The 25,665-nt window shown below is 42.3% G+C and overlaps 1 protein-coding gene across 1 annotated transcript in view; it reads right to left on the reverse strand.

Annotated features, from left to right (window-relative positions):
• Window positions 1-323: 323 nt before the first annotated feature.
• LOC139275010 (arginine and glutamate-rich protein 1-like) overlaps window positions 324-25,665 on the reverse strand; it is a 69,446-nt gene continuing 44,104 nt past the window's right edge. Inside the window, exons 2-4 of the mRNA XM_070891864.1 lie at window positions 22,162-22,387; window positions 15,604-15,687; window positions 324-1,222 (exon numbers count right to left, since the gene is read on the reverse strand). Coding sequence (XP_070747965.1) covers window positions 1,055-1,222; window positions 15,604-15,687; window positions 22,162-22,387 — 478 coding nt within the window. The 3' untranslated portion in view covers window positions 324-1,054. The remainder of the gene's footprint in view (window positions 1,223-15,603; window positions 15,688-22,161; window positions 22,388-25,665) is intronic.

Raw genomic sequence — 25,665 nt, forward strand, 5'->3', positions numbered from 1 at the left:
CAACCCTTGTATAGGTCAAATTGTAAAACGTGGACATGTCTGCCCACATCAGTGGATGTTGTAGGATCATAGTAAAAAAAGAATGCACACGGAATACAATATTTATACAACTGTTAGGTCTGATGCTATAACACACCACATGCTTGCGTGTTATTTGGTCATAATATGATCTTGCAAAATGCCCCTCGAGTGCTTTGTATAAATGCATACACTATATATCTAGTATCTTGCATGTGTGTACTTTCATACACTCAGCTATGCAATATGATCAGCAGTTGCAAACTGTTATCTGAATGATTAAAAATAAAAATAAATCAGCTCTGTTGTGCGTTTAAGACCTTATTTTATTTGTGAAGTTCGTACATTTACAATATGGGGAAAAAAGCAGGCTAACTTTTTGCTAAATGATGAAAACAAATCAGAACATTAAGAGGTATATGTACTGCAGATCCAGAACAATAATTCTCCCCACCCCCAGAAATGTGGTGGTTTTTCTTACCTGTGAATGTCAGGAGCCATTCCACTGACAACAGCATTGTATTTGTTAACACACCAGACAGAGACTCCACAGTTAATTCAAGATTTGTTGGGCAATCAATTTTGATTACAGATCAAAACAAATGTGTTTAAAATGGGTACCATTGCTAATTTGCTTCATTTACAGTTGATATTACTACATCATCCCAATACTACTTAACATTTACATCACATTGGGTTTGCTAAGTTTATTACAGCGGAACCCATCTTTAGATCATCTCTGTGAAGATCCCCTTAATCTTTCAAAGTCCCAATCTAGTACAGCCAATTTGTTAAGAAAACTGATGAGGATGATTTCTGTTTGAGAACATTTTACATCTGCAAATCAGAGATGCTCTATACAGGGTTCCATTGTACTGATAAACAGGATGTTTGAATTTCAGTTTTAAAATCACATTTCTCATTCTGCGAGGAAATGTTGTAGAGCACAGCCCACATCTGACCATTCGAACTTTGTCTTTCCCAAAAACACTTCAACATGAAGCTACAAGGTTAAAAAAAGAACACAAGCACAAAGTTATCCAACAGAGCTTTTCAGTGAGAAGGACAGCTTTGGCCTGGACTTCCCCTTGCCCAGGATCAGTTTTTGTTCTTCCTTTTGTTGACGCTGTCTTTCTTGCTCTAGCTTCATCCTTTCTTCATGGATTTTTCTTTGCTCTTCAACAATTTTCAATTGCTCCTCAGCCTGTAATTACAATTAAAAAGAGGTATTTTAACAATAGCTTAAAAATCAATAGCAGTTTCAGAAAACATGGTGAAATTCTGCAATTGTCTCAAAATACAAGCTTAGGCACACATGCTCTGGAACTACTTCAATTTCCACAATCACTACAACAGCAATGCTACTTTACAATATACATTTAAATAAAGGTATTCTGAGCAATCAGCATTACATTCAATTCCTTTAGGCTGCCAGATTCATAAAAATATTCTGGCATCTTGTGTATCCCTGACTTCCTTCGCCCCATCATTGGCAGCTGTGCCTTCAGATGTCTAGGTCCTATGCAACGTTCCCTCCAAGCTCTCTGCCGGTTCTTTACAGCTTGGGAGAGGCTTTCTAATTTTGCGCACGCGCGAAACTGTCAATGGGCCGCGCACCCAAAAACAATTATGGGGAACATTGGTCCTACGCTTGTGCAACGAGTCTGGATTAATTAATGATCTCATAGTGAATGATCCTCTTGCGAAGAGTGATCGCATGGTAGAATTTCAAATTTAATTTGAGGGTGAGAAAGCTAGGTCTCAAACTAGTGTCCTGAACTTAAATAAACGTAATTACAAAGGTATGAAGGCAGAGTTGGTTAAAGTGGATTGGGAAAATATATTAAAGGGTAAGACTGAAGAAAAGCAGTGGCAAACACATTTGAGATATTTCATAACTCTTAGCAAAGATATATTCCAGTGAGAAAGGAAGACTCTGAGAAGGATGAACCATCCGTGGCTAAGGGAAGTAAAGGATGGTATCAAATTGAAAACAAAGGCATACAATGTTGCAAAGAACAGTGGAAGGCAAGATTGGGAAATTTTTAGAAACCAGCAAAGGACGACTAAAAAAATGATAGTGAGAGAGAAGTTAGCTTGTGAGAGTAAACTAGCAAGATATATAAAAAGACAGTCAGAGTTTCTACAGCTATATAAAATGGAAGCGAGTAGCTAAATTGGTTGAGACCGGGGATTAATAATGCAAAACAGGGAAATGGTGGAGACTTTGTATCGGTTTTCACGGTAGAAGACCCTAAAAGCAGACCAATAATTGATAATCAAGGGGCTATTGGGGAGGAGGGGGGGGGGAGCAAAATTTAAAACAATCACTACCACTGGGAGAAAAAGTACTAGGCAAACTAATGAGACTAAAGGGAGACAAGTGCCCTGGACCTGATGGCCTGCATCCTAGGATCTTAAAAGAGGTGGCTGCAGAGATAGTGGATGCATTGGTTGTAATCTAACAAGGTCCCAGCGAACTGGAAAACCACAAATATAACGCCCCTATTTAAGAGAGGAGGGAGACATAAAGCACAAAACTATAGACCAGTTAGCCTAACATCTGTCATTGGGAAAATGCTAGAGTCCATCATTAAGGAAGTAGTAACAGGACATTTAGAAAATCATAATGCAGTCAAGCAGAGTCAGCATGGTTTTATGAAAAGGAAATCATGTTTGACAAATTTGCTGGAATTTTTTGAGGATGTAATGAGCAAGATGGATAAAGAGGAACCAGTAGATGTCGTGTATTTGGATTTCCAGAAAGTATTCAATAAGGTGCCACATAAAAGGTTACTGCACAAGATAAGAGCTCACGGGGTTGGTGGTAATATATTAGCAGAGGTAGAGGATTGGCTAAATAACAGAAAACCGAGTCGGGACAAATGGGTCATTTTCTGGTTGGCAAATAGTAACTAGTGGGATGCCACAGGGATCAGTGCCGGTGTCTCAAATATGTACAATTTATATTAATAACTTGGATGAAGCGACCGAGTGTAATGTAGCCAAATATACTGATGATACAAAGATAGGTGGGAAAGCAATTTATGAGGAGGATGCAAAGAATCTGCAAAGGGATTATAGATAGACTAAGTGAGTGGCAAAGATTTGGCAAATGGAGTATAATGTAGGAAAATATGAAGTTATTCACTTTGGTAGAAAAAATAAAAAATACAAATTATGTAAATGGGGCGAGTTTACAAAATGCTGTGGTACAGAGGGATCTGGGGATCCTTGTACATGAAACACAAAAAGTGAGCATGCAGGTACAGCAAATAATTAGGAATGAAAATGGAATGTTGGCCTTTATTGCAAAGGGGACAGAGTATAAAAGTAGTGTAGTCCTGCTACAACTGTACAGGGCATTGGTAAGACCACACCTAGAGTACTGCATATAGTCTCCTTATTTAAGGAAGGATATACTTGCATTGGAGGCAGTTCAGAGAAGGTTCACGAGGTTGATTCCTGAGATGAAGTTGTCATATGAAGAAAGGTTGAGCCTATACTCACTGGAGTTTAGAAGACAGAGAAGTGATCTTATTGAAATGGCTAAGATTCTGAGGAGGCTTGATGCAGAGAGAATGTTTCCCCTTGTGGGGGAATCTAGAACTATGGGGCATAGTTTCAGAGTAAGGGGTCGCCCATTTAAAACAAAAATGAGGAAGGATTTCTTCTCTGAGGATCATGAATCTTTGGAATTCTCTACCCCAGAGAGCTGTGGAGGCTGCGTCATTGAATATATTTAAAGTGGAGATAGACAGATTTTTGAATAAGGGAGTGGAAGGTTATGGGGAGCGGGGAAGTGGTGTTGAGGCCAGGATCAGATCGGCCATGATCTTATTGAATGGCGGAGCAGGCTCGAGGGGTCAAATGGCCTACTCCTGTTATTATTTCTTATGTTCTTATGTGTGTTGAACAACTGCCTACGATTGTAAACTAAAAGCAGAGAGACTTGACAATTAAAACACACTGATAAAGGTACATGCGTTCCCACCTTAAGTACATTTAGAATTTGGGGCAATTCAGTAAATGTACTTCTGATGGTGAGTGTTTTATAGAAGGCCTGAACTTTCGAGCACTTTTCATGAACCTTCAAACAACATGTTCTGATTTTTCAAATGACAAGGAAAAACCTAATATGTCCTTTCAACTTTAAACAAGCTACATTTCAGGCCATCAACTAACTGTCAAAAATAAAATATTGCTGGAATGCTACTATTTAAGGCAATAAACATTAAAGAATTATCTTCCATTGGCATGACATTATTTTGAAGTGGAAGAACCTTTGAATGGCAAGGGTGCATCCACCATCGAAGATAAAAAAATCTTCACTCAAGTCTGCCTCTTTCAACAGCAAAACAATCAGTGGAAAGTCCTCAGTGGTATGTATCATAGCATTTTAAGAAGAATAGATCAGATATAACAGATCTGCAAAATAGTTGGTATGTCAACATTGCTCCATTTAACCCAAAATGTTAAAGAATAGCCACAATCCAGAAGTTTCTTATTCTTTGGGGATGGGCAAAGAATCTATATCTTTAAGGTCAGTCTAGTATACTAATCCTCACTCTGTCAGATTAAGGAACTAAGACATCAATAAATTGAGCCCATTTATAATTTATTGCTTTTGAAATTAAATCAATGCTTAACCTGACTCAATGGAAAGACCTTGCATTTATATACTGTAACAGCTTTCAAGTCATTTCAGATGGCCTAAAGTATTGTCTTGTAGGGAAATACAGCAGACAATTTTCACACAGCAAGATCCCACAAACAACAATGCGATAGATAACCAGTCAATGTTATGAGTGAGAAATGCTGACTAGGACACTAGAACACCCCTGCTCTTATTTGAATAGTGCTTTGGGATCTTTTTCATCAAACTGAACAGATAGCCATCTTAAAAAAAAAACACCTCCAACAATACAACACATATTCAGTACTGCAATGAAGTATAATCCTATATTATGTGCTCAAGTTCTGGAGTGGGAATCAGAGGTGAGGTTGCTACCACTGAGCCAAGATAATAATATGGGAAGAAATACCAGAGGTGAAAGATGGTGCTGAAAAGTCAAGTCCCCAAGGCACAGGCATCAAGATTTTCTGAAAAGGAGTTTCAGTCTCTAATATCATGGGTGAGACAACCTGGCTGATAGGGGGTATGTGCCATGCTGCTGACTGCACACCACTTGGATCACTTTTAATTATGCGAAAGTATCGCATTTTGAATTTACTAACAGTTTAGAAATCTACATTTATACAATTTTCTCATCAGCATGAGTTTGTCCTCTTGGATGCTGAAAAAGCCAAGGTTGCTGAATGGGTCTATAAACTTCTAACATTGGTGCATGTAAAGTATCATAAGCAAGATCTTTAACTTGCCCTTCTATTCTGCAACTTGCTCTTTTTGATACTATATCAAAAACAGCAGCTATTTCATAACACAACTTGTTTAAGTATGTTTTTGGACTTCGAATGATTTCTTATCCAGGCAGCCAGCAATATCAGCCAGTCAGTTGCTGTACAATAGTTGGATGCACTTGTTTGTGAGTCTTTTCTGTAGAACTGTGGCAGAAGTCACCGTTAGAAATGACAGGAACAGCAGGTATTTTGGCTCCAAGTTTCCACACGCGGCAAAACAGGCGCCCCTCCGAGCTGGGCGCCCGTTGGTCGCGCCGAAAACGGCGTCTGCAAAAAAACGCGCTATTCTCGAGCGCTTTGCAGCTCGATGTCTGCTTGGCGCGGCGCCCAGAGGGCGGAGCCTACCACTCGCGCCGATTTTGTAAGTAGGAGGGGGCGGGTACAATTTAAATGAGTTTTTTTCGTGCCGGCAACCCTGCACGTGCGCGTTGGAGCATTCGCGCACGCGCAGTCTGAAGGAAACATTGGCACTCGGCCATTTTAAAAAGTGCTGCAGAAAAAGTGAAGATTTGTTTATTGAACCCTTGCAAAGGCTTGCATTTTAATTTTCTTGATATTTTTGTGTGTGAGGGTGAGGGAGTGCATTCTGTAATTAAAGATAGACTGTGATAAACGGGACACATGCACTTGTTTGAGACTATTCAAATTCTTTGTAGCGGTTCAATTTTTAAATTTTTTTAATAAAACCACATTGCCCTTCCATGATCAGCGCTGAGGCTTCTTGCAGCTTTCCCCCCCTGCTGTCGGTCGGGCCCGACGGCAAACAGCTGCCTCAAGTAATGAGGCTTCCTGCAGCCTTCTCCCTGCCGTCGGGAACGGCTGCCTCAAGTAATGAGGCTTCCTGCAGTCTTCTCCCTGCCTCCCCCTGCCGTCGGTCAGTCCCGACGGCAAGCCACTGCCTGAAAGGCCTGCCTGAAGCACTTTCACACAGGTAGGAACATGGTTTATTTAATCTTTTCTTTGCTTATAAATTTTTATTCAGGTTGGATTTATTTGTATAATATTTGTATAAGTATAACTAAGGATTTATTGTAGAATGTAATGACTTCCCTCCACCACCCCCCCACCTCGTTCCTGACGCCTAATTTATAACCTGCGTCTGATTTTTTAATGTGTAGACAAGTTTTTTTCAAGCCTACAAAAATCTTCACTTGCTCCATTCTAAGTTAGTTTGGAGTACGTTTTCACTATGGAAACTTTCAAATCAGCCGTCAGAAAAAAAATTCTGTGAAACTGTTCTACCTGACTAGAACTGCAGAAAACTTAAATGTGGAGAATTCCGATTTCTAACATACTCCATTCTCTACCAGTTGCTCCTAAAAATCAGGAGCAAATCATGTGGAAACTTGGGGCCTTTATTTCTAGACCACTATTGATCATTTCGATAGGTGTTTAGTCCCAAGAGAAAAACTGCTATTCCTGTTAAAGGAGTTTGCTTCCCAGTTGTAAAAAGTCTGTCCCATTATTAAGTACCTTTAGAGACTTTCCTAGACTGGCTCCTAAACTTTGAAAGTCTTCTGAAATGTTACAACCTGATGCCCCCAAAGGTTCATTCCTGAAAAGGTCAACCCTTTAGCTATTCTTTGTAAAGTGGGCCAAAAGCTTGAAATTCTCAGTTAAGTGAAGCAGAGACAGAAAATACTCTAGTAGATGTCAGTAATCGGCACGGTCCCGGCCTGCAAGACCATCAGAAGGCCGGGGACATTGGAGGGAGCAGCATGCAATGGCCCGGCCCGGAAATTGGCGCGGTCCCGGCCTGCAAGACTATCAGCAGGCTGGAGCCATTGGAGGGAGCAGCGTGCGGTGGCCCGGCCCGGAAATTGGCGCGGTCCCGGCCTGCAAGACTATCAGCAGGCTGGAGCCATTGGAGGGAGCAGCGTGCGGTGGCCTGGCCCGGAAATCGGCACGGTCCCAGCCTGCAAGACCATCAGCAGGCCGGGGCCACTGGAGGGAGCAGCATGCATGAAGCCAGGTCGCTGATTGCAGCGCGGGCAGGCACAGCAGGAGGGGCGAAGGAACGGCAAGATTTTGTAGATGGAAGCGACCGGGGCCCAGGAGAGGCACAAGTCTGGGACCCAGAAGAGGTGAGGGCCCAGGGGCAGCACGGGCCAGCCCACACTGTGATGTGCGCGTACGCTCGGTCCGTGCAGCAGAGCTGGTCTCCAGTTCGTCTTGGGTAATCCTTGCCACTGGACCAGGACCTAGCTCTATCAAGCCCTTGTGGTGGCTGGTGTGCAACGGCCACCACACGTTAAAAAAATCCACACACAGGCATCTTCCACCCTTCACGATGTAGTTCAGAATCTGGAATATTAGGTCCTTCATTGAAACACCTGTGAACTCATCCCTTTTTGGCGTGGAAGCATTTCATCCTCGCTTCGAGGGACTGCCTATGATGATGATGAGTAGATGTCCTGGTTCAATTATCTAACAAGTCCATTTGTTACTGCTCTTACAGTTTTGCTGCTTGGGTAATGTTACCCATAATGACGAATAGCTGATCACTAGCATTATCCAAAGAAACCAGATTATTAAAGAAATCAGCACTGGCCCATGCAAATTACTTGAATCTAAAGGGCAAAGCCAAACTTGCACCAGGTTCAATCAGTGCCAGAGTTAAGACCCAAAGAGATGGTCCTACTTAGGTTGATACTCTAGATAGGAGTAACTACCATGTATACTATTTCTTGGATGAGAACATATTATTAAATAGAGCCTTTTAGTAAGTTGCTAAGGGGCAAGGGGCTCAACTGGTACTCTCCATTTTCTCTTGAACGAAGTATGTATTGTTAGTGAATATACATTCCACTGAGAAATAAAAAGGATGCGTTTATTGGTACTAACTGAAATGCAGCCGTTTCTCTGACTGGCTCTCCAAACCTATTGCTGATTGGTCCCCTTGGAGGATAAGCCACACCCTGAAGTTCCTCTGGAATGTGTAACTGGAACTGCCCAGCCCAAGTTCTGAGTGAATTTCCAATTTGTAATTCGATCCATTTTGACTTCAGAAGCTAGAGGATAGATCTCCCCAAAGCCACCAAGTTCCAGCTGAAGTCCATTACCCCAGCGTAAGTGCATCCCTCCGCCAGCTGAAGACCCTTACCCGAGCGCAAGGCCTTACCCCCCGCCCCCCCCCCCAGATGGGGCAATGTGGCGGATTGTTAACATGTTTATTGGGTATGAAGTGTCGTGACTTCTGGATTTCATCCACCCCAATAATGTCCCTTGCGCACTGAGCTTGTACGCACCCGGGGGTAGGAAGAACGTGATCAGTCTTCTGAGTTCCCTCTCTCCCCTTTGATTCCCCCTCCCTCCTTCTGACCCCAAGCTCTTTCTTTCTCTCGCTCTCTCTCCCCCCTTCTCCCCCCACCCACAAAGCTCGCTCTCCCCACCTGCCGGCAGCTCTCCCCGGCGCTGTGGGAGGCTCGGGGCTCGGCGCTATGGGAGGCTCGGCGGATGCATTCAGCTGCTCAGTGGAGGCAACGTGGTGCTGGACGCATGTGCAGAAAAGGGTTAGTAGAAATTGCGCTGGGGGGTGGGGTGAGGGAAGAGTCAGTGCTATTTGTCCTAACTCTCGCCAGGAGACGCATGCGCAGAAGGGAGACTTAGTACAAATAGTTACTCCGAAATAAAAACGCCACAGAAAAGTAATCCATCCGTAGCTAACTGAAATTAGAATAAAAGAGGCTTATAATTTTGCCAAGAATAGTAGAATGTCTGAGGACTAGGAGAGCTTTAGAAATCAGCAAAGGATGACCAAAACATTGATAAAAAGAGAAAATAGAGAGTAAAATAGCAAGAAATATAAAAATAGATTGAAAGAGCTTCTACAAGTATGTAAAAAGAGAGTTGTCCCTTCGAAGCTGAGACAAGAGAAATTATATTGGGGGTGGGGGGGTGAATAAGGAAATGGCAGAGACTTTAAACAAATATTTTACTATCTTTCTTTACAGTAGAAGACACAAAAATCGTACCAAAAATAGTGGGAAACCAAGGGGCTAATGAGAGTGAGAAACTTAAAGTAATTAAGATCAGTAGAGAAAAATGGGACTAAAAGTTGACAAATCCCCTGGACCTGATGGCCTATATCTTAGGGTTCTAAAAGAGGTGGCTGCAGAGATAGTGGATGCACTAATTGAGATCTTCTAAAATTCCCTAGATTCTAGAATGGTTCCAGCAGATTGGAAGGTAGCAAATGTAACCCCGCTATTCAAGTAAAGGAGAAAAAAAAACTGGCAACTATTGGCCAGTTAGCCCGACATCAGTCGGCGGGAAAATGCTGGAATCCATTATTTAGGAAGTGGTAACAGGGTACTTAGAAAATTATATGACTAGGCGCAGTCAACATGGATTTATTAAAGGGAATCGTGTTTAACAAATTTATTAGAGGATATTATTTGAGGATGTAGCTAAAGGGGGACCTGTGGATGTAGTATATTTGGATTTCCAAAAGGCATTCTATGTGGTGCCACATAAAAGGTTGTTATGCAAATAAGGGCTCATGGGATTGGGGCAATATACTAGCATGGATAGAAGATTGGTTAACAGACAGGAAACAGTAGGATAAACGGGTCATTTTCAGGTTGGTAAGCTATAACTAGTGGGGCACCACAAGGATCAGTGCTTGGGCCTCAGCTATTTACAATCTATATCATCATTATAGGCAGTCCCTCGGAATTGAGGATAACTTGCTTCCACTCTAAAAGTGAGTTCCCAGGTGACTGAGGAGTTCAATGCGGGACCTACAGTCTCCGTCACAGGTGGGACAGAGGTTGAAGGAAAGAGTGGGCGGGGAGCCTGGGTTGACGCACGCTCCTTCCGCCGTCTACGCTTGGTTTCTGCTTGTTCTTGGCAATGGGACTCGAGGTGCTCAGTGCCCTGCCGAATGCTCTTCCTCCACTTTCGGCGGTCGTGGGCCAGGGATTCCCAGGAGTCGGCGGGGATGTTGCACTTTATCAAGGAGGCTTTGAGGGTGTCCTTGAAGCGTTTCCTCTGCCCACCGTCAGCTGAAGAATAACAAGGCAACAGGAGCAGATGGAATTCTCACTGAAGCACTAAAGCATGGCGGAGAAGCAATATTGGCACGAATCTATATTAATGACTTAGATGAAGGGACCGAATGTAATGTATTCAAGTTTGCTGATGATACAAAGCTAGACAGGAAAGTAAGCTGTAAGGAGGACACAAAAAGCCTGCAGAGGGATATAGACAGGTTGGCAATAAGGTAAAGAGAATAATATGGGGAATACCACTTTGGTAGGAAAAATAGAAAAACAGAATATTTTTTAACTGGTGAGAACTATTAAATGTTAGTGTTCAGAGAGATTTAGGTGTCCTCATACAGGAAACAGAGTGTTAGCATGCAGGTACAAACAAAAAAGGCAAAAAACATGTTATGAAGCAACTTATGCCCACATACAGCAAGATTTGGACGACATTCAGTTTTGGCTGATAAGTGGCAAGTAACATTCGCACCACACAAGTGCCAGGCAATGACTATCTTGAACAAGCAAGAGTCTAACCACAGCCCCTTGACTTTCAATGGCATTATCATCGGCAAATACCCCATCATCATCATCCTGGGGCGGGGTGGGGGGAAAAAGAGTTACCATTGACCGGAAACTTAGCTGGATCAGCCACATAAATACTATGGCAACAAGAGCAGGTCAGAGGCTGAGTATTCTGCAGAGATTGTCTCACCTCCTGACTCCCCAAAACCTTTCTACCATCTACAAGGCAAAAGTCATAAGTGTGATGGAATACTCTCCACTTTCCTGCATGAGTACAGGCCCAACACTCAAGAAGCTAGACACCATCCAGGAAAAAGCAGCCTGCTTGATTGGCATCCCATCCACCTCCTTAAACATTCACCCTTTCCACTATCGGCACACCGTGGCTACAGTGTGTATCATTTACAAGATGTACTGCAGCAACTCGCCAAGGCTTCTTCAGTAGGACCTTCCAAACCCGCAACCTCTACCGCAAGTTCTCCTCCAAGTTGTACACAATCCTAACTTGGAAATATATCGCCGTTCCTTCATCATTGTGGAGTCAAATTTCTGGAACTCCCTCCTAACAGCACTATTCAAGTATCTTCACCACATGAACTCCAGCATTTCAAGGCGGCGGCTCAACATCACATTTTCAAGGGCAATTAGGGAAGGGCAATAAATGCTGGCCTTGCCTGTGACACCCACATCCCATGAACAAATAAAAAAAATGTTGGCCTTTATGGCAAGGGGGTTGGTGTACAAGAGTAAGGCAGTCTTGCTACAGTTGTACAGGGCTTTGGTGAGACCACATCTGGAGTATTGTGCACAGTTATGGTCTCCTTATCTGAGAAAGGATATACTTGCCTCAGAGGCAGTGCAACGAAGGTTCATTAGATTGATCCATGGGATGAGAGGGCTGTACTGTTGAGTGGATTGGGCCTATACTTTCTGGAGTGTAGAAGAATGAGAGGTGATCTTATTGAAACATGTAAGATTCTGAGGGGTTTGACAGGGTAAATGCTGAGAAATTGTTCTCCCTGGCTGGAAAGTCTAGAACTGTGGGGACATAGTCTCAAGATAAGGGCCCGGCCATTTAAGACTGAGATGAGGAGGAATTTCTTCACTCAGAGGATTCTGAATCTTTGGAATTCTTTGCCCCAGATGCTGAGTCTTTGAGTATATTCAACGCCGAGATAGATTTTTGGAGTCTCGGGGAATCAAGGAATATAGTAATCGGGCGGGAAAGTGGAGTTGAGGTCGATGATCAGCCATGATCTTATTGAATGGCGGAGCAGGCTCGAAGGGCAGTATGGTCTACTCCGGTTCTTAATTCTGATGTTCGAATGGAACTTTGATGCTCTAAAAATCAACATAGTCTTCCAGTGAAGGAGGCAGTTTCATGAAACCCAGGGGCTTCACACACAGAAATTCATCCAACAATACAAGACTGAAGACATTCCGTTTTGAGTCAGTACTGGTACGAATCGTTAATAGTGACAAATTTAAAAACCTGACATTAGCCAGTGGGCATGGTGGAGTTATTACAATCGGGGTGAGTTTTGGTCTCCTTATCTGAGGAGCTAAAGCTTAACAGTGGAAGCGGTGAAAAGAACACAAGAGCACTGCAACTGTAAAGGAAAACCAAGAAATTCAAAGCAATATTCCTGTTAGTTGATCAAGATCTACCATGGTTTTTCTAAGTGACAAAAGTACACAGATACATTTCCCCCTCCCATCCTTACAGGATAATGACACTATCATTTTTGTACGTGGAGTTAACTAATTGGAACTCCTAATCTTTAAAAAAAAGAGAATGTAGAAACCAAAATGATCCCACTATTTTTAGTTTCTACATTTGCATCTTAATGGAACTTGTTATGTATGTATACAAACCTCACCAACATGTTAGATTTGCCACCAGGGGACATACCTGTGGGAGACCTAAGGGTCACCTGTGCACCCTGGGCAAGCAGGTATAAAAGGTAATTTACCATGCTGCTTCCTCACTCTGGAGTCACATTAAAGAGACCAAAGTCACAACAGTTTGAGCTTACAATACAGTCTTGTGGAGTTATTCTGAACATAACAATTGGCAGCGAATAACGGATCACGAACTTTCATGCGGTAATGGCTGCCGTTGGTATTCTTGAGAGATTTGTTGAGGGTGATGATTGGGAAGCTTGCGTTGCGTGGCTCGACCAGTATTTCGTGGCCAACGAACTGGACAAGGTGGAGACGGTGGTCAAGCGCAGGACGATTTTCTTCACCGTATGTGGGTCTTCGAGATATGGTCTCCTCACAAATCTGCTGGCACCGGACAAACCAACGAACAAGACTTACACAGAGTTGTACACGCTGGTTCGGGAACACCTCAAGCCGAAGGAGAGCATCTTCATGGCCAGATATCACTTTTACACGCACCATCGCTCCGAGGGCCAGAACGTGGCGTGCTTTGTCGCCGACCTAAGACGCCTTGAGGGACAGTGCGAATTTGCTGGATCTTTGGGGGAAATGTTGCGGGACTTTTTCGTGCTTGGAATCGGCCACGAGGTAATTCTTCGCAAACTGTCGTCTGCCAAATCCCGAGATCTGAGCAAGGCCATCATGATAGCCCAGACTTTCATATCCAGGAGCGACAACACGAAACAGATATCGTGCATAAAATAATACTTTCAGCAGGTAGAACTGTACACGGCAGGGCTTAGACGACTGCAGAGGCCAGACCTAGGCCTAGGGTGACTCAGAGTCCGTCGTGGGACGAGAGTGCTCCCAGACCATGGGACGAGAGTGCGCCCAGACCACGGGATGTCGCCGCAACAAAACAGAGGCATGTGTTGTCCAGCAAGGAAGACGACTGGGTTTGGGGCAAAGGTAAAGGAGTGGCCGCTGAGAAGGCCAGGAACCCACCACATTCCAATAAGTTGTTTGCACTGTGTAACCCATGTGAGCGCTCTTTCGCGGCTAATGATGCATTATCATATGGGGTCGGGGGTACCATACAACAAGCCAAAGTAGCGGGCGAACACCAACCGGTCGTATATGTATCTGACAAAGTACTTGTAGCAAGTGATGTGTTATCACACAGGGTTGGGCGTGTTGTACAGCAAGCCAAAGTAGCGGGCGAACCCCAACCGGTTGTACATGTATCCAATAAGTTAACCAAGGTAGTAGCCTGCGTTCACGGGACAAAAGAGACGTACCAAAGTGTGTCCCAATATTTGCTCGAGTCAGATAAGCTGCCCATCCCACAGTTTTTGGAGAGCAGAGGCATTATTATCAATGCTTTGTTTCGAATATGTCTGACACTGTCTGTGCACTGTAACATGATCCGCCACGGGCCAGGCACTGATGCTCTCAGTTGGCTACCATTGCCCACCACTGGGGTGGAAGCGGCGTAGTCCGCAGACCTGCTCGTTGTTATGGAAGTGCTAGAGAGCGAGGGGTTAACCGTTACGGCTCCCCAGTTTAGGACATGGACCAGCCAGGATCCCACGTTACTGCCTACTAACGACGAACTGCTAGACGGGATGTTGCAGCTTATCCATCGCAAAGACGAAATGCTCATCCCATCAGATTGCCCCCTATGGGGCAACCCTGCAAAGAAAGGCAGGGAGGCTGCACACAGTCGGTGGTCCGGGGCCTCCATACCATGGCCCAGGATCCACGGGAACCACGCGGTCTCCCTCCACTATTGAAAGTCTCAAGGCCATATCGGCCATCCTTGGCTTGCCAGACCTTGGGGTCAGCGACAATAGTCCGGAGCGGGCAGCCCAAATCATAAAGCCAAGCACCACACGTGTCACGGTAGACTCCCTACAGACCCTGCTATCCTGGGTGCTACACAATCACCAGACAGAATCACTCAGAACCAAGCCTTCTGTATGCTATCAGCAGAGAATGTACTATGGTCGCACGGCTCCTCCAGGCGACATCAGAATAAATGATGTAGACCATGTTCATGGCCCCAGATGGGCTGCTAGCACAAAAGAGGGGAATGGAGTGTTTGTTGTGAAACCACGTAATGGGCAAACGCAGAAAGCATTTGGACCAGATCAAACTGCGAACTGCAGATAACCAGGAACTGCTGTGAAAGGACCTGGCCCCCAGCGACCTATTAACACAATCGATCTCGTTGTCAACCACGAGGATGAACCCACCATACCCGTCAGTCTGATCAGACCAGCCGCGCGGCCGTGCAGCAACGATCCAACCAACTCACCCATGCCAGGACTTCAACTCAGGCAATCGACCCGTGAACGCAGAGCGCCAGATCGCCTCAACTTGCAAATAACTTGTACATAAGACTTGGGGGGGGGGGGACGGGAAATGATGTTATGTATGTATGTAAACCTCACCAATATGTAAGACTTGCCACTAGGGGGCAATCTGTGGGAGACCTAAGGGTCTCCTGTGCACCCTGAGCGAGCAGGTATAAAAGGTAATCTACCATGCTGTTTCCTCACTCTGGAGTCACATTAAAGAGACCAAGGTCACAACAGTTTGAGCTTACAATACAGTCTTGTGGAATTATTCTGAACGTAACAGAACTATTATGCAAAGATTCTCTTTGACTTATGTCTCCATGGGCTATTGTAAATAAAAGTTTCAAACAGAAAAACACATTTAAGACATTAAACAAGGCAATCATGCATTTATTTTTAACAATACTTACCAATTTAGCTTGAGCTTCTGCTATTTTTCGATTATTTTCCTCCAATATTCGCTCAAGTTCTTCTCGTTTAGCTCGTTCTTCCTCCTAAATAGGAGACAAGACGATGTTAATAGAGAGAATTCATTTTAAGATTGCATCTAGACTAGCTGCTTCTTCCCTTAGTATACTTTCCTTCCTCTGACTATGCCCAAGATAGCCACTGTTTTTATTGCCAATCATTCATGTGAACTATTTTGCCCCTAGTTAAATTCTTCCTGGATTTAAATCATCCCACCCCAGCCCTCAAACAGCAATGACCCAAACCCTCTTTTGTCAGGCTTGCTGATATTACTATTTTTTTTTAAACCACACATAATACAACTGCTAAAGAAACTTTACCAATTACATTAACAAAAAATAAAATAAAAAATGAATAGATTTTTCTCATCAATTACAAATACCTACGTATTCTTTACCTATAACTCCATTAATCAGCATTAAAAGTTGAATATTTACTGTCTCGTCCAGTGTCCTGCAGAGTGTGCTCCTCGGCTGCCATATGCGCCAGCTTCCTCTTTAAACTGATTTGTACTGTTAGCTTGGCAACACCTGCATCAGCAGCTCAGCCAATAACAAGAAACACAACACAACGCAGGCTGAGCTGAGGAATGCAGATGTTTACGGTAAGAAGAAACAATATAAATCACCATTCCTAAGGCAAACAATTAATAAGAAAGATACATTTACTGTTAGTGAAAAATACAAGCTTTAATCCATCCTCTTGTGGAACTGAGAGCATCTTTCACAGTAGGTAGAAATGATGATTTATTCTGTTCTGAGAACACATTATTTAAGTGCCATCCAAGCTACTGGTGATCTAGTAACTTATCAAAATTAAGGCATTGTTTGCTACTACTAGTCTAATGAATAACTTCTGAATAAATTACATTAACTTTGAGATCAAACAATTTTACAATAATGTACTTCAGTTATTGCATGCACTTGTAAATTTAGAAATGACCCTACTACAAAATTCAAACAAAACAAAATACACCCAGTGTTTAAAATTAAGAATTTCACAATGTGCCCAGAACAGAAAAATTACATTTTCAGTACTGTGAATGGCCCAAGAAATTTGCCCTTTGTCTGTAGGATGACAATGTTAACATGAAGCCAAGCAAAACTATCAGACATGAAAAAGAAAAATAATCTTACTATGATTAGTAATGTGCTACAAGCCGATACTCATCAACCCTGGAACTTCCAATAGCCTGGATACAAGAAAGTTAGAATGCAAATCATAATACAATAGGCATTATCTTACAGTATATCAATACACTTTGAATACTTTACAACTTCAATAAGTGTGTGTTTAAATAAAACTAAATGAAGTACATTAAAATAAGGTAGCACTAACTATCATGCAGTTTATAATACAGCATTGTTCATAATATAAACTCGATCTGAAGGTGTTTTATAATTTTATGAAAATGGCATGTAAATTGACTCTATCCTCATACACTTTGTCTCCTGTGGCTGCATTAAATGTAAAGATATAGATCGATTCTCCCTTCAAGGGAACAGATAAGAACATTCTGAAATGAAAATTTGTCTAAAGTCCAACAGACCAACTAAACATCATTAAAATACCAGTAATGCTCCTTCACTTAATGTCGCAGATTAATGCAATAAATTGCAGGTTAATTTCACAAACCGTAAAAACGTGTAAAATCAAATTCCAAGGCAATGTAGCCAAAAAAAAAACGGTTGTTTTATTTCTAAAACAATAACCAGTACATCATTACCAGCAAGACAAACTAACCACTAACCCTTTGAAGTCTTTGCAGAATTTAAAAATATTGTCCTACCCACCTATGTTGATATGTTCGGGACCGTTCTAATTTTATCTACATGTGGTTTGTTGAATAATGCGGCACAAAAACAAAACTAGCTGGTATCACCCAAAATAGGCAAACAGTCTCAGTCTATAATTACCTTTCAAAAAGGTACGGGAATAAAGTCTTCAAGTAAAACTATATTTTTATGAATATATTTTTTTGAAATAAAGCATTAACATTTGCACAGGGGTTTATTTTTTAAATGATAAAATAAAATGTCAGGAAAGGAGTTACATTATGGTTGCTCGATGTTGTCAGCATTGTCAATTGGTAAAGCCCCCGCCCACGGAGGACTGGGACACAGATAACACTTGGTAATATAACACTCGGCCCTGAACTTAAAATGGCAAAACAGAGACAAGGATATCTTATGAATTTTTTTAAATTTTTTATAAAGAGGTCGGAAGAGGAAACAAAACACTGAACGTTACTCTCGCTACAGATGGCAGTGGCTGCTGTGGGTTAGTTATAAGTCCAGGTTTTGAGCTGGATCATGTGGAATGGAGCTGTAAAGGAGAGAGGAGGGCATGAAATGAAAGAGAGATAGAGACACTGGGGAAAAATGCAATGAAAATTAAGTTTGAGGATTGGAATAGATTGAGAAAGAGATTAAAGCAGTTTTTCTTTCTGCCTCTCTGCCATTCACAAATAAATCTGATCAGTGACACAAAAAATTCCAGGCCCATGCGAAGAGGGGTATTTGACAATTTGGAAGGATAGACAGAAAGGAAAAGGAGGTGGGGTAGCTCTGTTAATAAAGGATGATATAAGTGCGGTAGTGAGAAATGATATTGGCTCAGAAGATCAAGATGTAGAATCAGTTTGGGAAATCAAGAATAATAAGGGGAAAAAGTCATTGGTGGGCAAAGTAGTCTATAGGCCCCCTGACAGTAGCTACACTGTTGGACGGAGTATAAATCAAGGAGGCTTGTAAAAATGGAATGGCAAAAATTATGGGCGATTTTAATCAAATTGGCCAAGGTAGCCTTGAGGAAGAGTTCATAAGAGTGTATCCGGGATGGTTTCCTTGAATAGTATGTTGCGGAACCAACCAGGGAGCAGGCCATCTTAGATCTGGTACGATGTAATGAGACAGGATTAATAAATGATCTCGTAGTAAAGGATCCTCTAAGAAAGAGTGATCATAGCATGGTTGAATTTCAAATTCAGTTGGAGGGTGAGAAAGTTGGATCTCAACCCAGTGTCCTAAGCTTAAATAAAGGAGACTACAATGGTATGAAGGTAGAGTTGGCTAACGTGGACTTGGAAAATAGATTAAATTGTGGGACGGTTGATGAACAGTGGCGGATAGTTAAGGAGATATTTCATAACTCTCAACAAAAATATATTCCAATGAGAAGGAAAGACTTTAAGAGAAGGGATAACCATCTGTGGCTAAGTAAGGAAATAAAGGATGGTATCAAATTGAAAACAATGGCATACAAAGTGGCCAAGTTAGTGCGAGGCCAGAGGATTGGGAAACTTTTAAAAACTAGCAAAGAAAGATAAAAAAAAAATAAAGAGCAGGAAGATAGGTTATGAGAGTAAACTAGCAAGAAATATAAAAACAGATAGGAAGAGTTTCTACAGGTATATAAAAAGGAAAAGAGTGGCTAAGGTCCCTTAGAGGATGAGACTGGGGGAATTAATAATGGGGAACAGGGAAATGGCAGAGACTCTGAACAAATATTTTGTATCAGTCTTCAAGGTAGAAGACACTAAAAACATCCCAATAGTGGATAATCAAGGGGTTATAGGGAGGGAGGGACTTAAAACAATCACGATCACTAAAGAAAAAGTACTCGGTAAAGTAATAGGACTAAAGGTGGACAAGTCCCCTGGTCATGATGGCTTGCATCCCAGGGTCTTAAAAGGGGCTGTAGAGATAGTGGATGTATTGGTTGTAATCTACTAAAATTCCCTGAATACTGGGGAGGTCCCAGCGGATTGGAAAATCACAAATGTAACATCCCTATTTAAAAAAGGAGGCAGACAGAAAGCAGGAAACTATAGACCAGTTAGCCTAACATCTGTCGTTGGGAAAATGCTGGAGTCCATTATTAAGGAAGCAGTAGCGGGACATTTGGAAAAGCATAATTCAGTCAAGCAGAGTCAGCATGGTTTTATGAAAGGGAAATCATGTTTGACAAATTTGCTCGAGTTCTTTGAGGATGCAATGAGCAGGGTGGATAGGGGGCAACCAGATGTGGTGTATTTGGATTTCCAAAAGGCATTCGATAAGGTGCCACATAAAAGATTACTGCACGTGATAAAAATCCATGGGACTAACAGAAAAGAGAATCAGAGAAAAGAGGTAATTTTCCAGTTGGCAAACAGTAACTAGTGGGATGCCACAGGGATCGGTGCTGGGACTTCAACTATTTACAATCTATAGTAATGATTTGGGATGACGGGATCGAGTATAATATAGCCAAGTTTGCTGATGATACAAAGATGGGTCGGAAAGCAAGTTGTGAGGATGACACAAAAAATCTGCAAAGAGATATAGACAGGCTAAGTGAGAGGGCAAACATTTGGCAGATGGAGTATAATGTGGAAAAGTGTGAGGTTATCCAGTTGGCAGAAAAAATAAAAAAGCTAATTATTATTTAAATGGAGAAAAATTACAAAATGCTGCAGTACAGAGGGACCTGGGAGTCTTTGTGCATGAAACACAAAACGCTAGTATGCAGGTACATCAAGTAATCAGGAAGGGAAATGGAATGTTGGCCTTTATTGTAAGGGGGATGGAGTATAAAAGCAGAGAAGTCCTGCTATATCTGCACAGGATATTGGTGAGGCTACACCTAGAGTTCTGCATACAGTTTTAGTTTATTTATTTAAGAAAGGATATACTTGCATTGGAGGCATTTCAGAGAAGGTTCACTAGGTTGATTCCAGAGATGAGGGAGTTCAGAAGAATGAGAGATGATCTTATTGAAACTTATAAGATAATGAGGGGGCGCGACAAGGTAGATGCAGAGAAGATATTTCCACTCATAGGGGAATCTAAAACTAGGGGGCTCTAAAACTAGGGGGCATAGTTTAAGAATAAGGGGCCACCCATTTAGAACTGAGATGAGGAGGAATTTCTTCTCTGAGGGTTGTAAAATCTGTGGAATTCTCTACCCCAAAGAGCTGTGGAGGTTGGGTCATTGAATATATTTATGGTGGAGATAGACAGATTTTTGAGCGCTAAGGGAATAAAAGTTAATGGGGCCAGGCAGGGAAGTGGAGCTGATTCCATGATCAGATCATCTATGATATTAAATGACAGAGCAGGCTCGAGAGGCCAAATGGCTTACTGCTGCTCCTATTTCTTATGTTCTTATAAGGGCTGGTCTACATAGTGGCAATAAAAGAAAACCATTGATAATGTTAGGGACTTCAGAAAATTGACAAATTAAGCACGCCAGCATTTATAATTGTCGTTGACATATATGGTAAAGATTTGGTATGAATGTGTAGAGAAGGAACTGGTACTTCACATTTTTGTCAATATATGTGCAGTGTCACCATAAACAAGTTTGACATAAGTGGGTAGGACTATATATCTAACATAAAAGTTTAGAAAGGAGTTTTGGTTTGTTCAGAGCATACAATGAATGAAGCACTATTTTGTGCTACTTTACTTTTCTAATTCCATGCAATGATGTCCAGCATTAAAGATAAAATAAACGACTTGAAAGAAAATGTGCACATTGGTGAAATCTAAGTTACTTTATACTCAAAGGGTTAATGTTAGATTTTTGAAGTTGCTATGGACAGCTAGGCACTGCACTGCTCTGTAAGACTGAGCACTTCATTTCAGAATCCAGAGGTGATGAGTGTCGGCATAATTCAATATAATAGCAATTCACTATTTCACAGCAAGACATTTTTCAACTTCTAGTACCGTGACCATATTACATACAGGATGTCTAGCTTCACATTAAGGAGGGACTCACCAGTCGTCAATAGCCCTCTTGGGAGGAAAAGGTACTTATAACTACACGCTGGAGGTGGGTTATAAAAGGACTAGTTCCAGTCCCACAAGAATCCTTTGAATAAAATGGAGGCTGATGTCAGAAACCTCATGATAAAATTGCCCCTTTTAAATCTTATTTAAATTTAAGATGGATATACAGCAAACATAAACCACCTGCCGTAAGCAAGTACTGCAGGCTCAGCCACTTTGACCTACTCCTGCATTGGAAATACGAAGCCACTTGGAGTCAGGATGGAACACAAAGTGATTACACAAATGAAGGGCAAATTGTCAGCCTGAAACAGCCTTTTAAAAAAAAATGCTTTTTGCATGGTTAGGTAACTCAAAGTCTGCAGCCATGGCAAAAGTTTCAATTAAACTTAAGTGTGGAACAAGATTTTCAACAGGTATTGATGGTACATTAGTATTATTTCACCCAAGTTCTTGAATTTAAACAGCAAATGCCATGGAACAATGCTTTGTGCAGCCTAATTAAATACTACATTCAGCATCTTAAAACTATTATGAAATGTTGATTTGTACATCAAAAGAAATGCAACTTAAAAAACACAACGCTGTGGTACTGCAAACTGCTGGAAAAGGGAAAGATGCATTCTGATTCCATTTACTGATGAAGATTAAGTGGTGACCATTGACTGTGACTGAAAGTTTTGCCATGGACTGTCGTTTGCTTTTCCAACGACCGAGCGTTACCTCTCTAGCTTTCTGTGCAGCGAGTTCAGCATGTCGCTGTCGCTCAAGCTCCTCCAACAGTTGCTTTTCCATAATGCGCTTGGCCTCCTCGACACGCCGGAGTACCTCACGCTCAATCTCATCTTTACGTTTCTCCAACTCTTCTTCCACACGTTTAGCCACAAGTTCCTCCACTCTTCTTGCAGTTTCTTCTTCAATCAGCTTCTCTTCTATTTCCTGTTGTCGGCTTAAGTAAACAAGGGAAAATAAGTAGTAAACAAATTTATATAAAACAATGAATAAAACAGCAGGAAAAATAACCACCACCAAGGGTGGTCGCACTCTCGCTTCTGAGTCAGAACATTGTGGGTTCAGGTCCCACTCAAGACATAATGTAGGCTGGCAGTGCAGTGTAGTGTAGTACTGCACTGTTGGAAGTATCATCTTTCGATAAGACAATCAAACGAGACCCAGTCTGCCCGATCAGGTGGAAAGAAAAGATCCCATGGCACTATTTCTAAGGAGAGCAAGGGAGTTCTCAAAAGAACTGCAGCTGTGTTTTGGCTATCAAACAACAGTACTAAAACAGCTGATCTGGTCATTACCTCATTATTGTTTGTGGGACCTTGCTATGTGCAAATTGGCTGCCGTGTTTCCCGATGTTACAAAAATGACCGCTTTAAACATACTTAATTTACGGTAAAGCGCTTTGGGATGTCCTCAGGTTGCAAAAGGCACTATATAAAAAGACTTGGATTTATACAGCGCCTTTCACGACCACTGGACGTCTCAAAGCGCTTTACAGACAATGAAGTACTTTTGTAGTGTAGACATTGTTGTAATGTGGGAAATACAGCAGCCAATTTGCATACAAGCAAACTCCCACAAATGGCAATGACCAGATAATCTGTTTTTTTGATATGTTGATTGAGGGATAAATATTGGCCAGTACACTGGCTCCTCTTCGAAATAATGCCATGGGATCTTTTACATCCACTTGAGAGTGCAGATGGGACCTTGGTTTAACGTCTCATCCGAAAGACGGCACCTCCAACAGTGCAGCACTGCACTGGAGTGTCAGCCTAGATTCTTGAACCCACAACCATTTGATTCAGAAGCGAGAGTGCTACCCATTGAGCCACAGCTGACACTGTGCTCATTCTTTCTTCCCAACATAACTAGTTTTCCACTTTTTTTTTTACACCAGTTACTTTCTCTGCACCTCCCCAAGCCACCATATAATTTGAATACGGTAACCACGTACTGCCTTCTAATGTCTTCAGCCTGCCTGTGTTTCTGTTATGGAATTCTCCAAAAATTCTATGCTAAATTGATCAGTCAATACAAGACATTTTTCAGGACAAACATTCATGTTTTCCTTCGCTAAGCTTTAATGTTCTCCTATAACAAGATGATTCAGCAGCTCAGATGAAACCAATTCCCAATAGTGACATGACTGTATGACGAAGAAGCTATAGGGATAGAATCTATATGTATTTAGTTATGGAACACCGGCACTAATGTATGCAATTTGTTTAGCTGAATGAGGATACACGGGGAGCTGTAAAAAGAAAGCCCATCAGAAGTGTTGTTGCCGGTACTTTGCATATCGGGATATATAGTACAGGTAGAGCATCCGAAATCCGGAAACCTCGGGACCGAGGCCGTTACGGATTTTAGAATGCCTTTCCGACGTCCCGAATCCGTAAACGTCTGGACCGAGGTCAGGGTGCTGCGGCGGCGGAGGGTGTGGGGCGGCAGCGGAGGATCCAGGGTGTCGGAAGGTGGCGGTGTAGGGTCCGGTGCGATGGGGACGGTCGGAGGGAGGGGAGGTCGTGGAACTGCGGGTCCGGCAGCCAGGAAAACCTGCGTTGAAGATATGCAAAATAGGTAAGTTAAAGTTTTTATTTTTTTTATTATTTTTTAGTGATTTACTAGGTAAGGGTTTTGTGAATTTTTATTGTTTGTTTTAGGAATTTTTTTTAGGGATGTTTCCTCCGCACCCGCCTCCCCCCAGACCCAACTGGCAGCGGTAATCAGTTTAAAAAAATGTCCGTATTTCGGAACATTTTCCGGATTCCGGACGACCCTTCCACGGATCACTGCGGTGGCCGGATTTCGGACGCTCAACCTGTATTCTTTTACTGATATTACATGGTGCACTGCTAAGCACATCCAGTAACAGCATAACTATTTTCTCAAAACATTCCTTTTCTTTAAACAAGGCATGGCAAAACCTAAAATGATTTTGTGTTTGAGGGTAAATCTCAAGTCTACATCCAGTCCAACAAGCATCAATAGAAGAATCCTAGTGGTACAGATCTGCACACTTTTGGCAAACTGGTTTATGTTGATATTCTGTTTATATCGACAAAAAAAATGCTTTAATCTGCTTTGAGTAATCTAAATTATTAAACATTTAAGACTTAATTTCTTTCTTTTTCCCCCCTCAGTATTAATACTTACAACTGCCCTTTCTGGCTTATTTCTCCAGATCACTAGAGCAAAGTGTCTGAGTTGTAGTCTTCTAAAGCCGACTTCAGCCATATCCCAGCATTGAGAAAAAAACAGGATTGCACGGCCTTGTAGCTGAGGACAGTGGGGGACTCTTTCCCTTTCTTTCTCTGATCCATCTTTTATTTTATCCCTCAACCCCCCCACCTCCCTCCCTCTGTGTCCTCTACCATTCCATCTCCATTCTACAAGTCATGTCAGAGGTCAGAATTTCCCACTGCCATTGGCTTGGTGAACCAGCGAGAGTAACGTTCAGTGTTTGTTTCCTATTCCTCAATGTTGTACGAAAGGCGTGCTAGGGTGATCAGCCAGTAAAGCCTGATTGGCCACACCAGCCAAGATGCCAACTACATTTTCAGATACTGTTGCGCTTTCTTGGCAATGACTGTGAGGAACAGTCTTCACAGGTTCTGTGTTACCAGACAGTTAGATGCAAAGCTGTGCCATATGCTATACAGGCACCGGCTGCATCAAACCAGCTACCACACATGCTGACATATGGAGATGGCACCATTGAGCAACTTAGAGGGCATCCTTCCTCACAACCATTTCATGCTCCACCACCTCCACTACAGCAAAGTTTTGGGTGATGAGCTTCCCCTGGCTCCACTTTTGGGTTCCCCTTTCTTTGATTACTGGCCACTTCAGCCTTGCCAAAGGCTGGTAATAGGTTGAGATGCCTTTTCAGCTTTCCCTTCCACTGCATTTTAAGGTTTGTTTCAGTGCTCATCAAACTGAGGGATGCTTGCACTGGGGAATGGTACTCTTTTCATTTCAGGCATGCAATGTCAACATCAAAGCCAGATGCAAATTAAATCTCTCCTATACTCTGTCCCAACCTCAAAAGACTATTCCCTACTGCACTGGTGACATTTTTTTCAATCTCCAAAACCAGCCCTCTATGGCCTGAGTGAGATTACTAGTTAGTGGCATATTATGGGCAGTTTTATGCTGAAGGCCCATGCCCACTAATATTGGAGTGAGACTGTACAAACTCCTTTTATAAAGGGC

This window comes from Pristiophorus japonicus, chromosome 10, assembly GCF_044704955.1.
Source record: "Pristiophorus japonicus isolate sPriJap1 chromosome 10, sPriJap1.hap1, whole genome shotgun sequence".
Classification (NCBI taxonomy): domain Eukaryota; kingdom Metazoa; phylum Chordata; class Chondrichthyes; family Pristiophoridae; genus Pristiophorus; species Pristiophorus japonicus.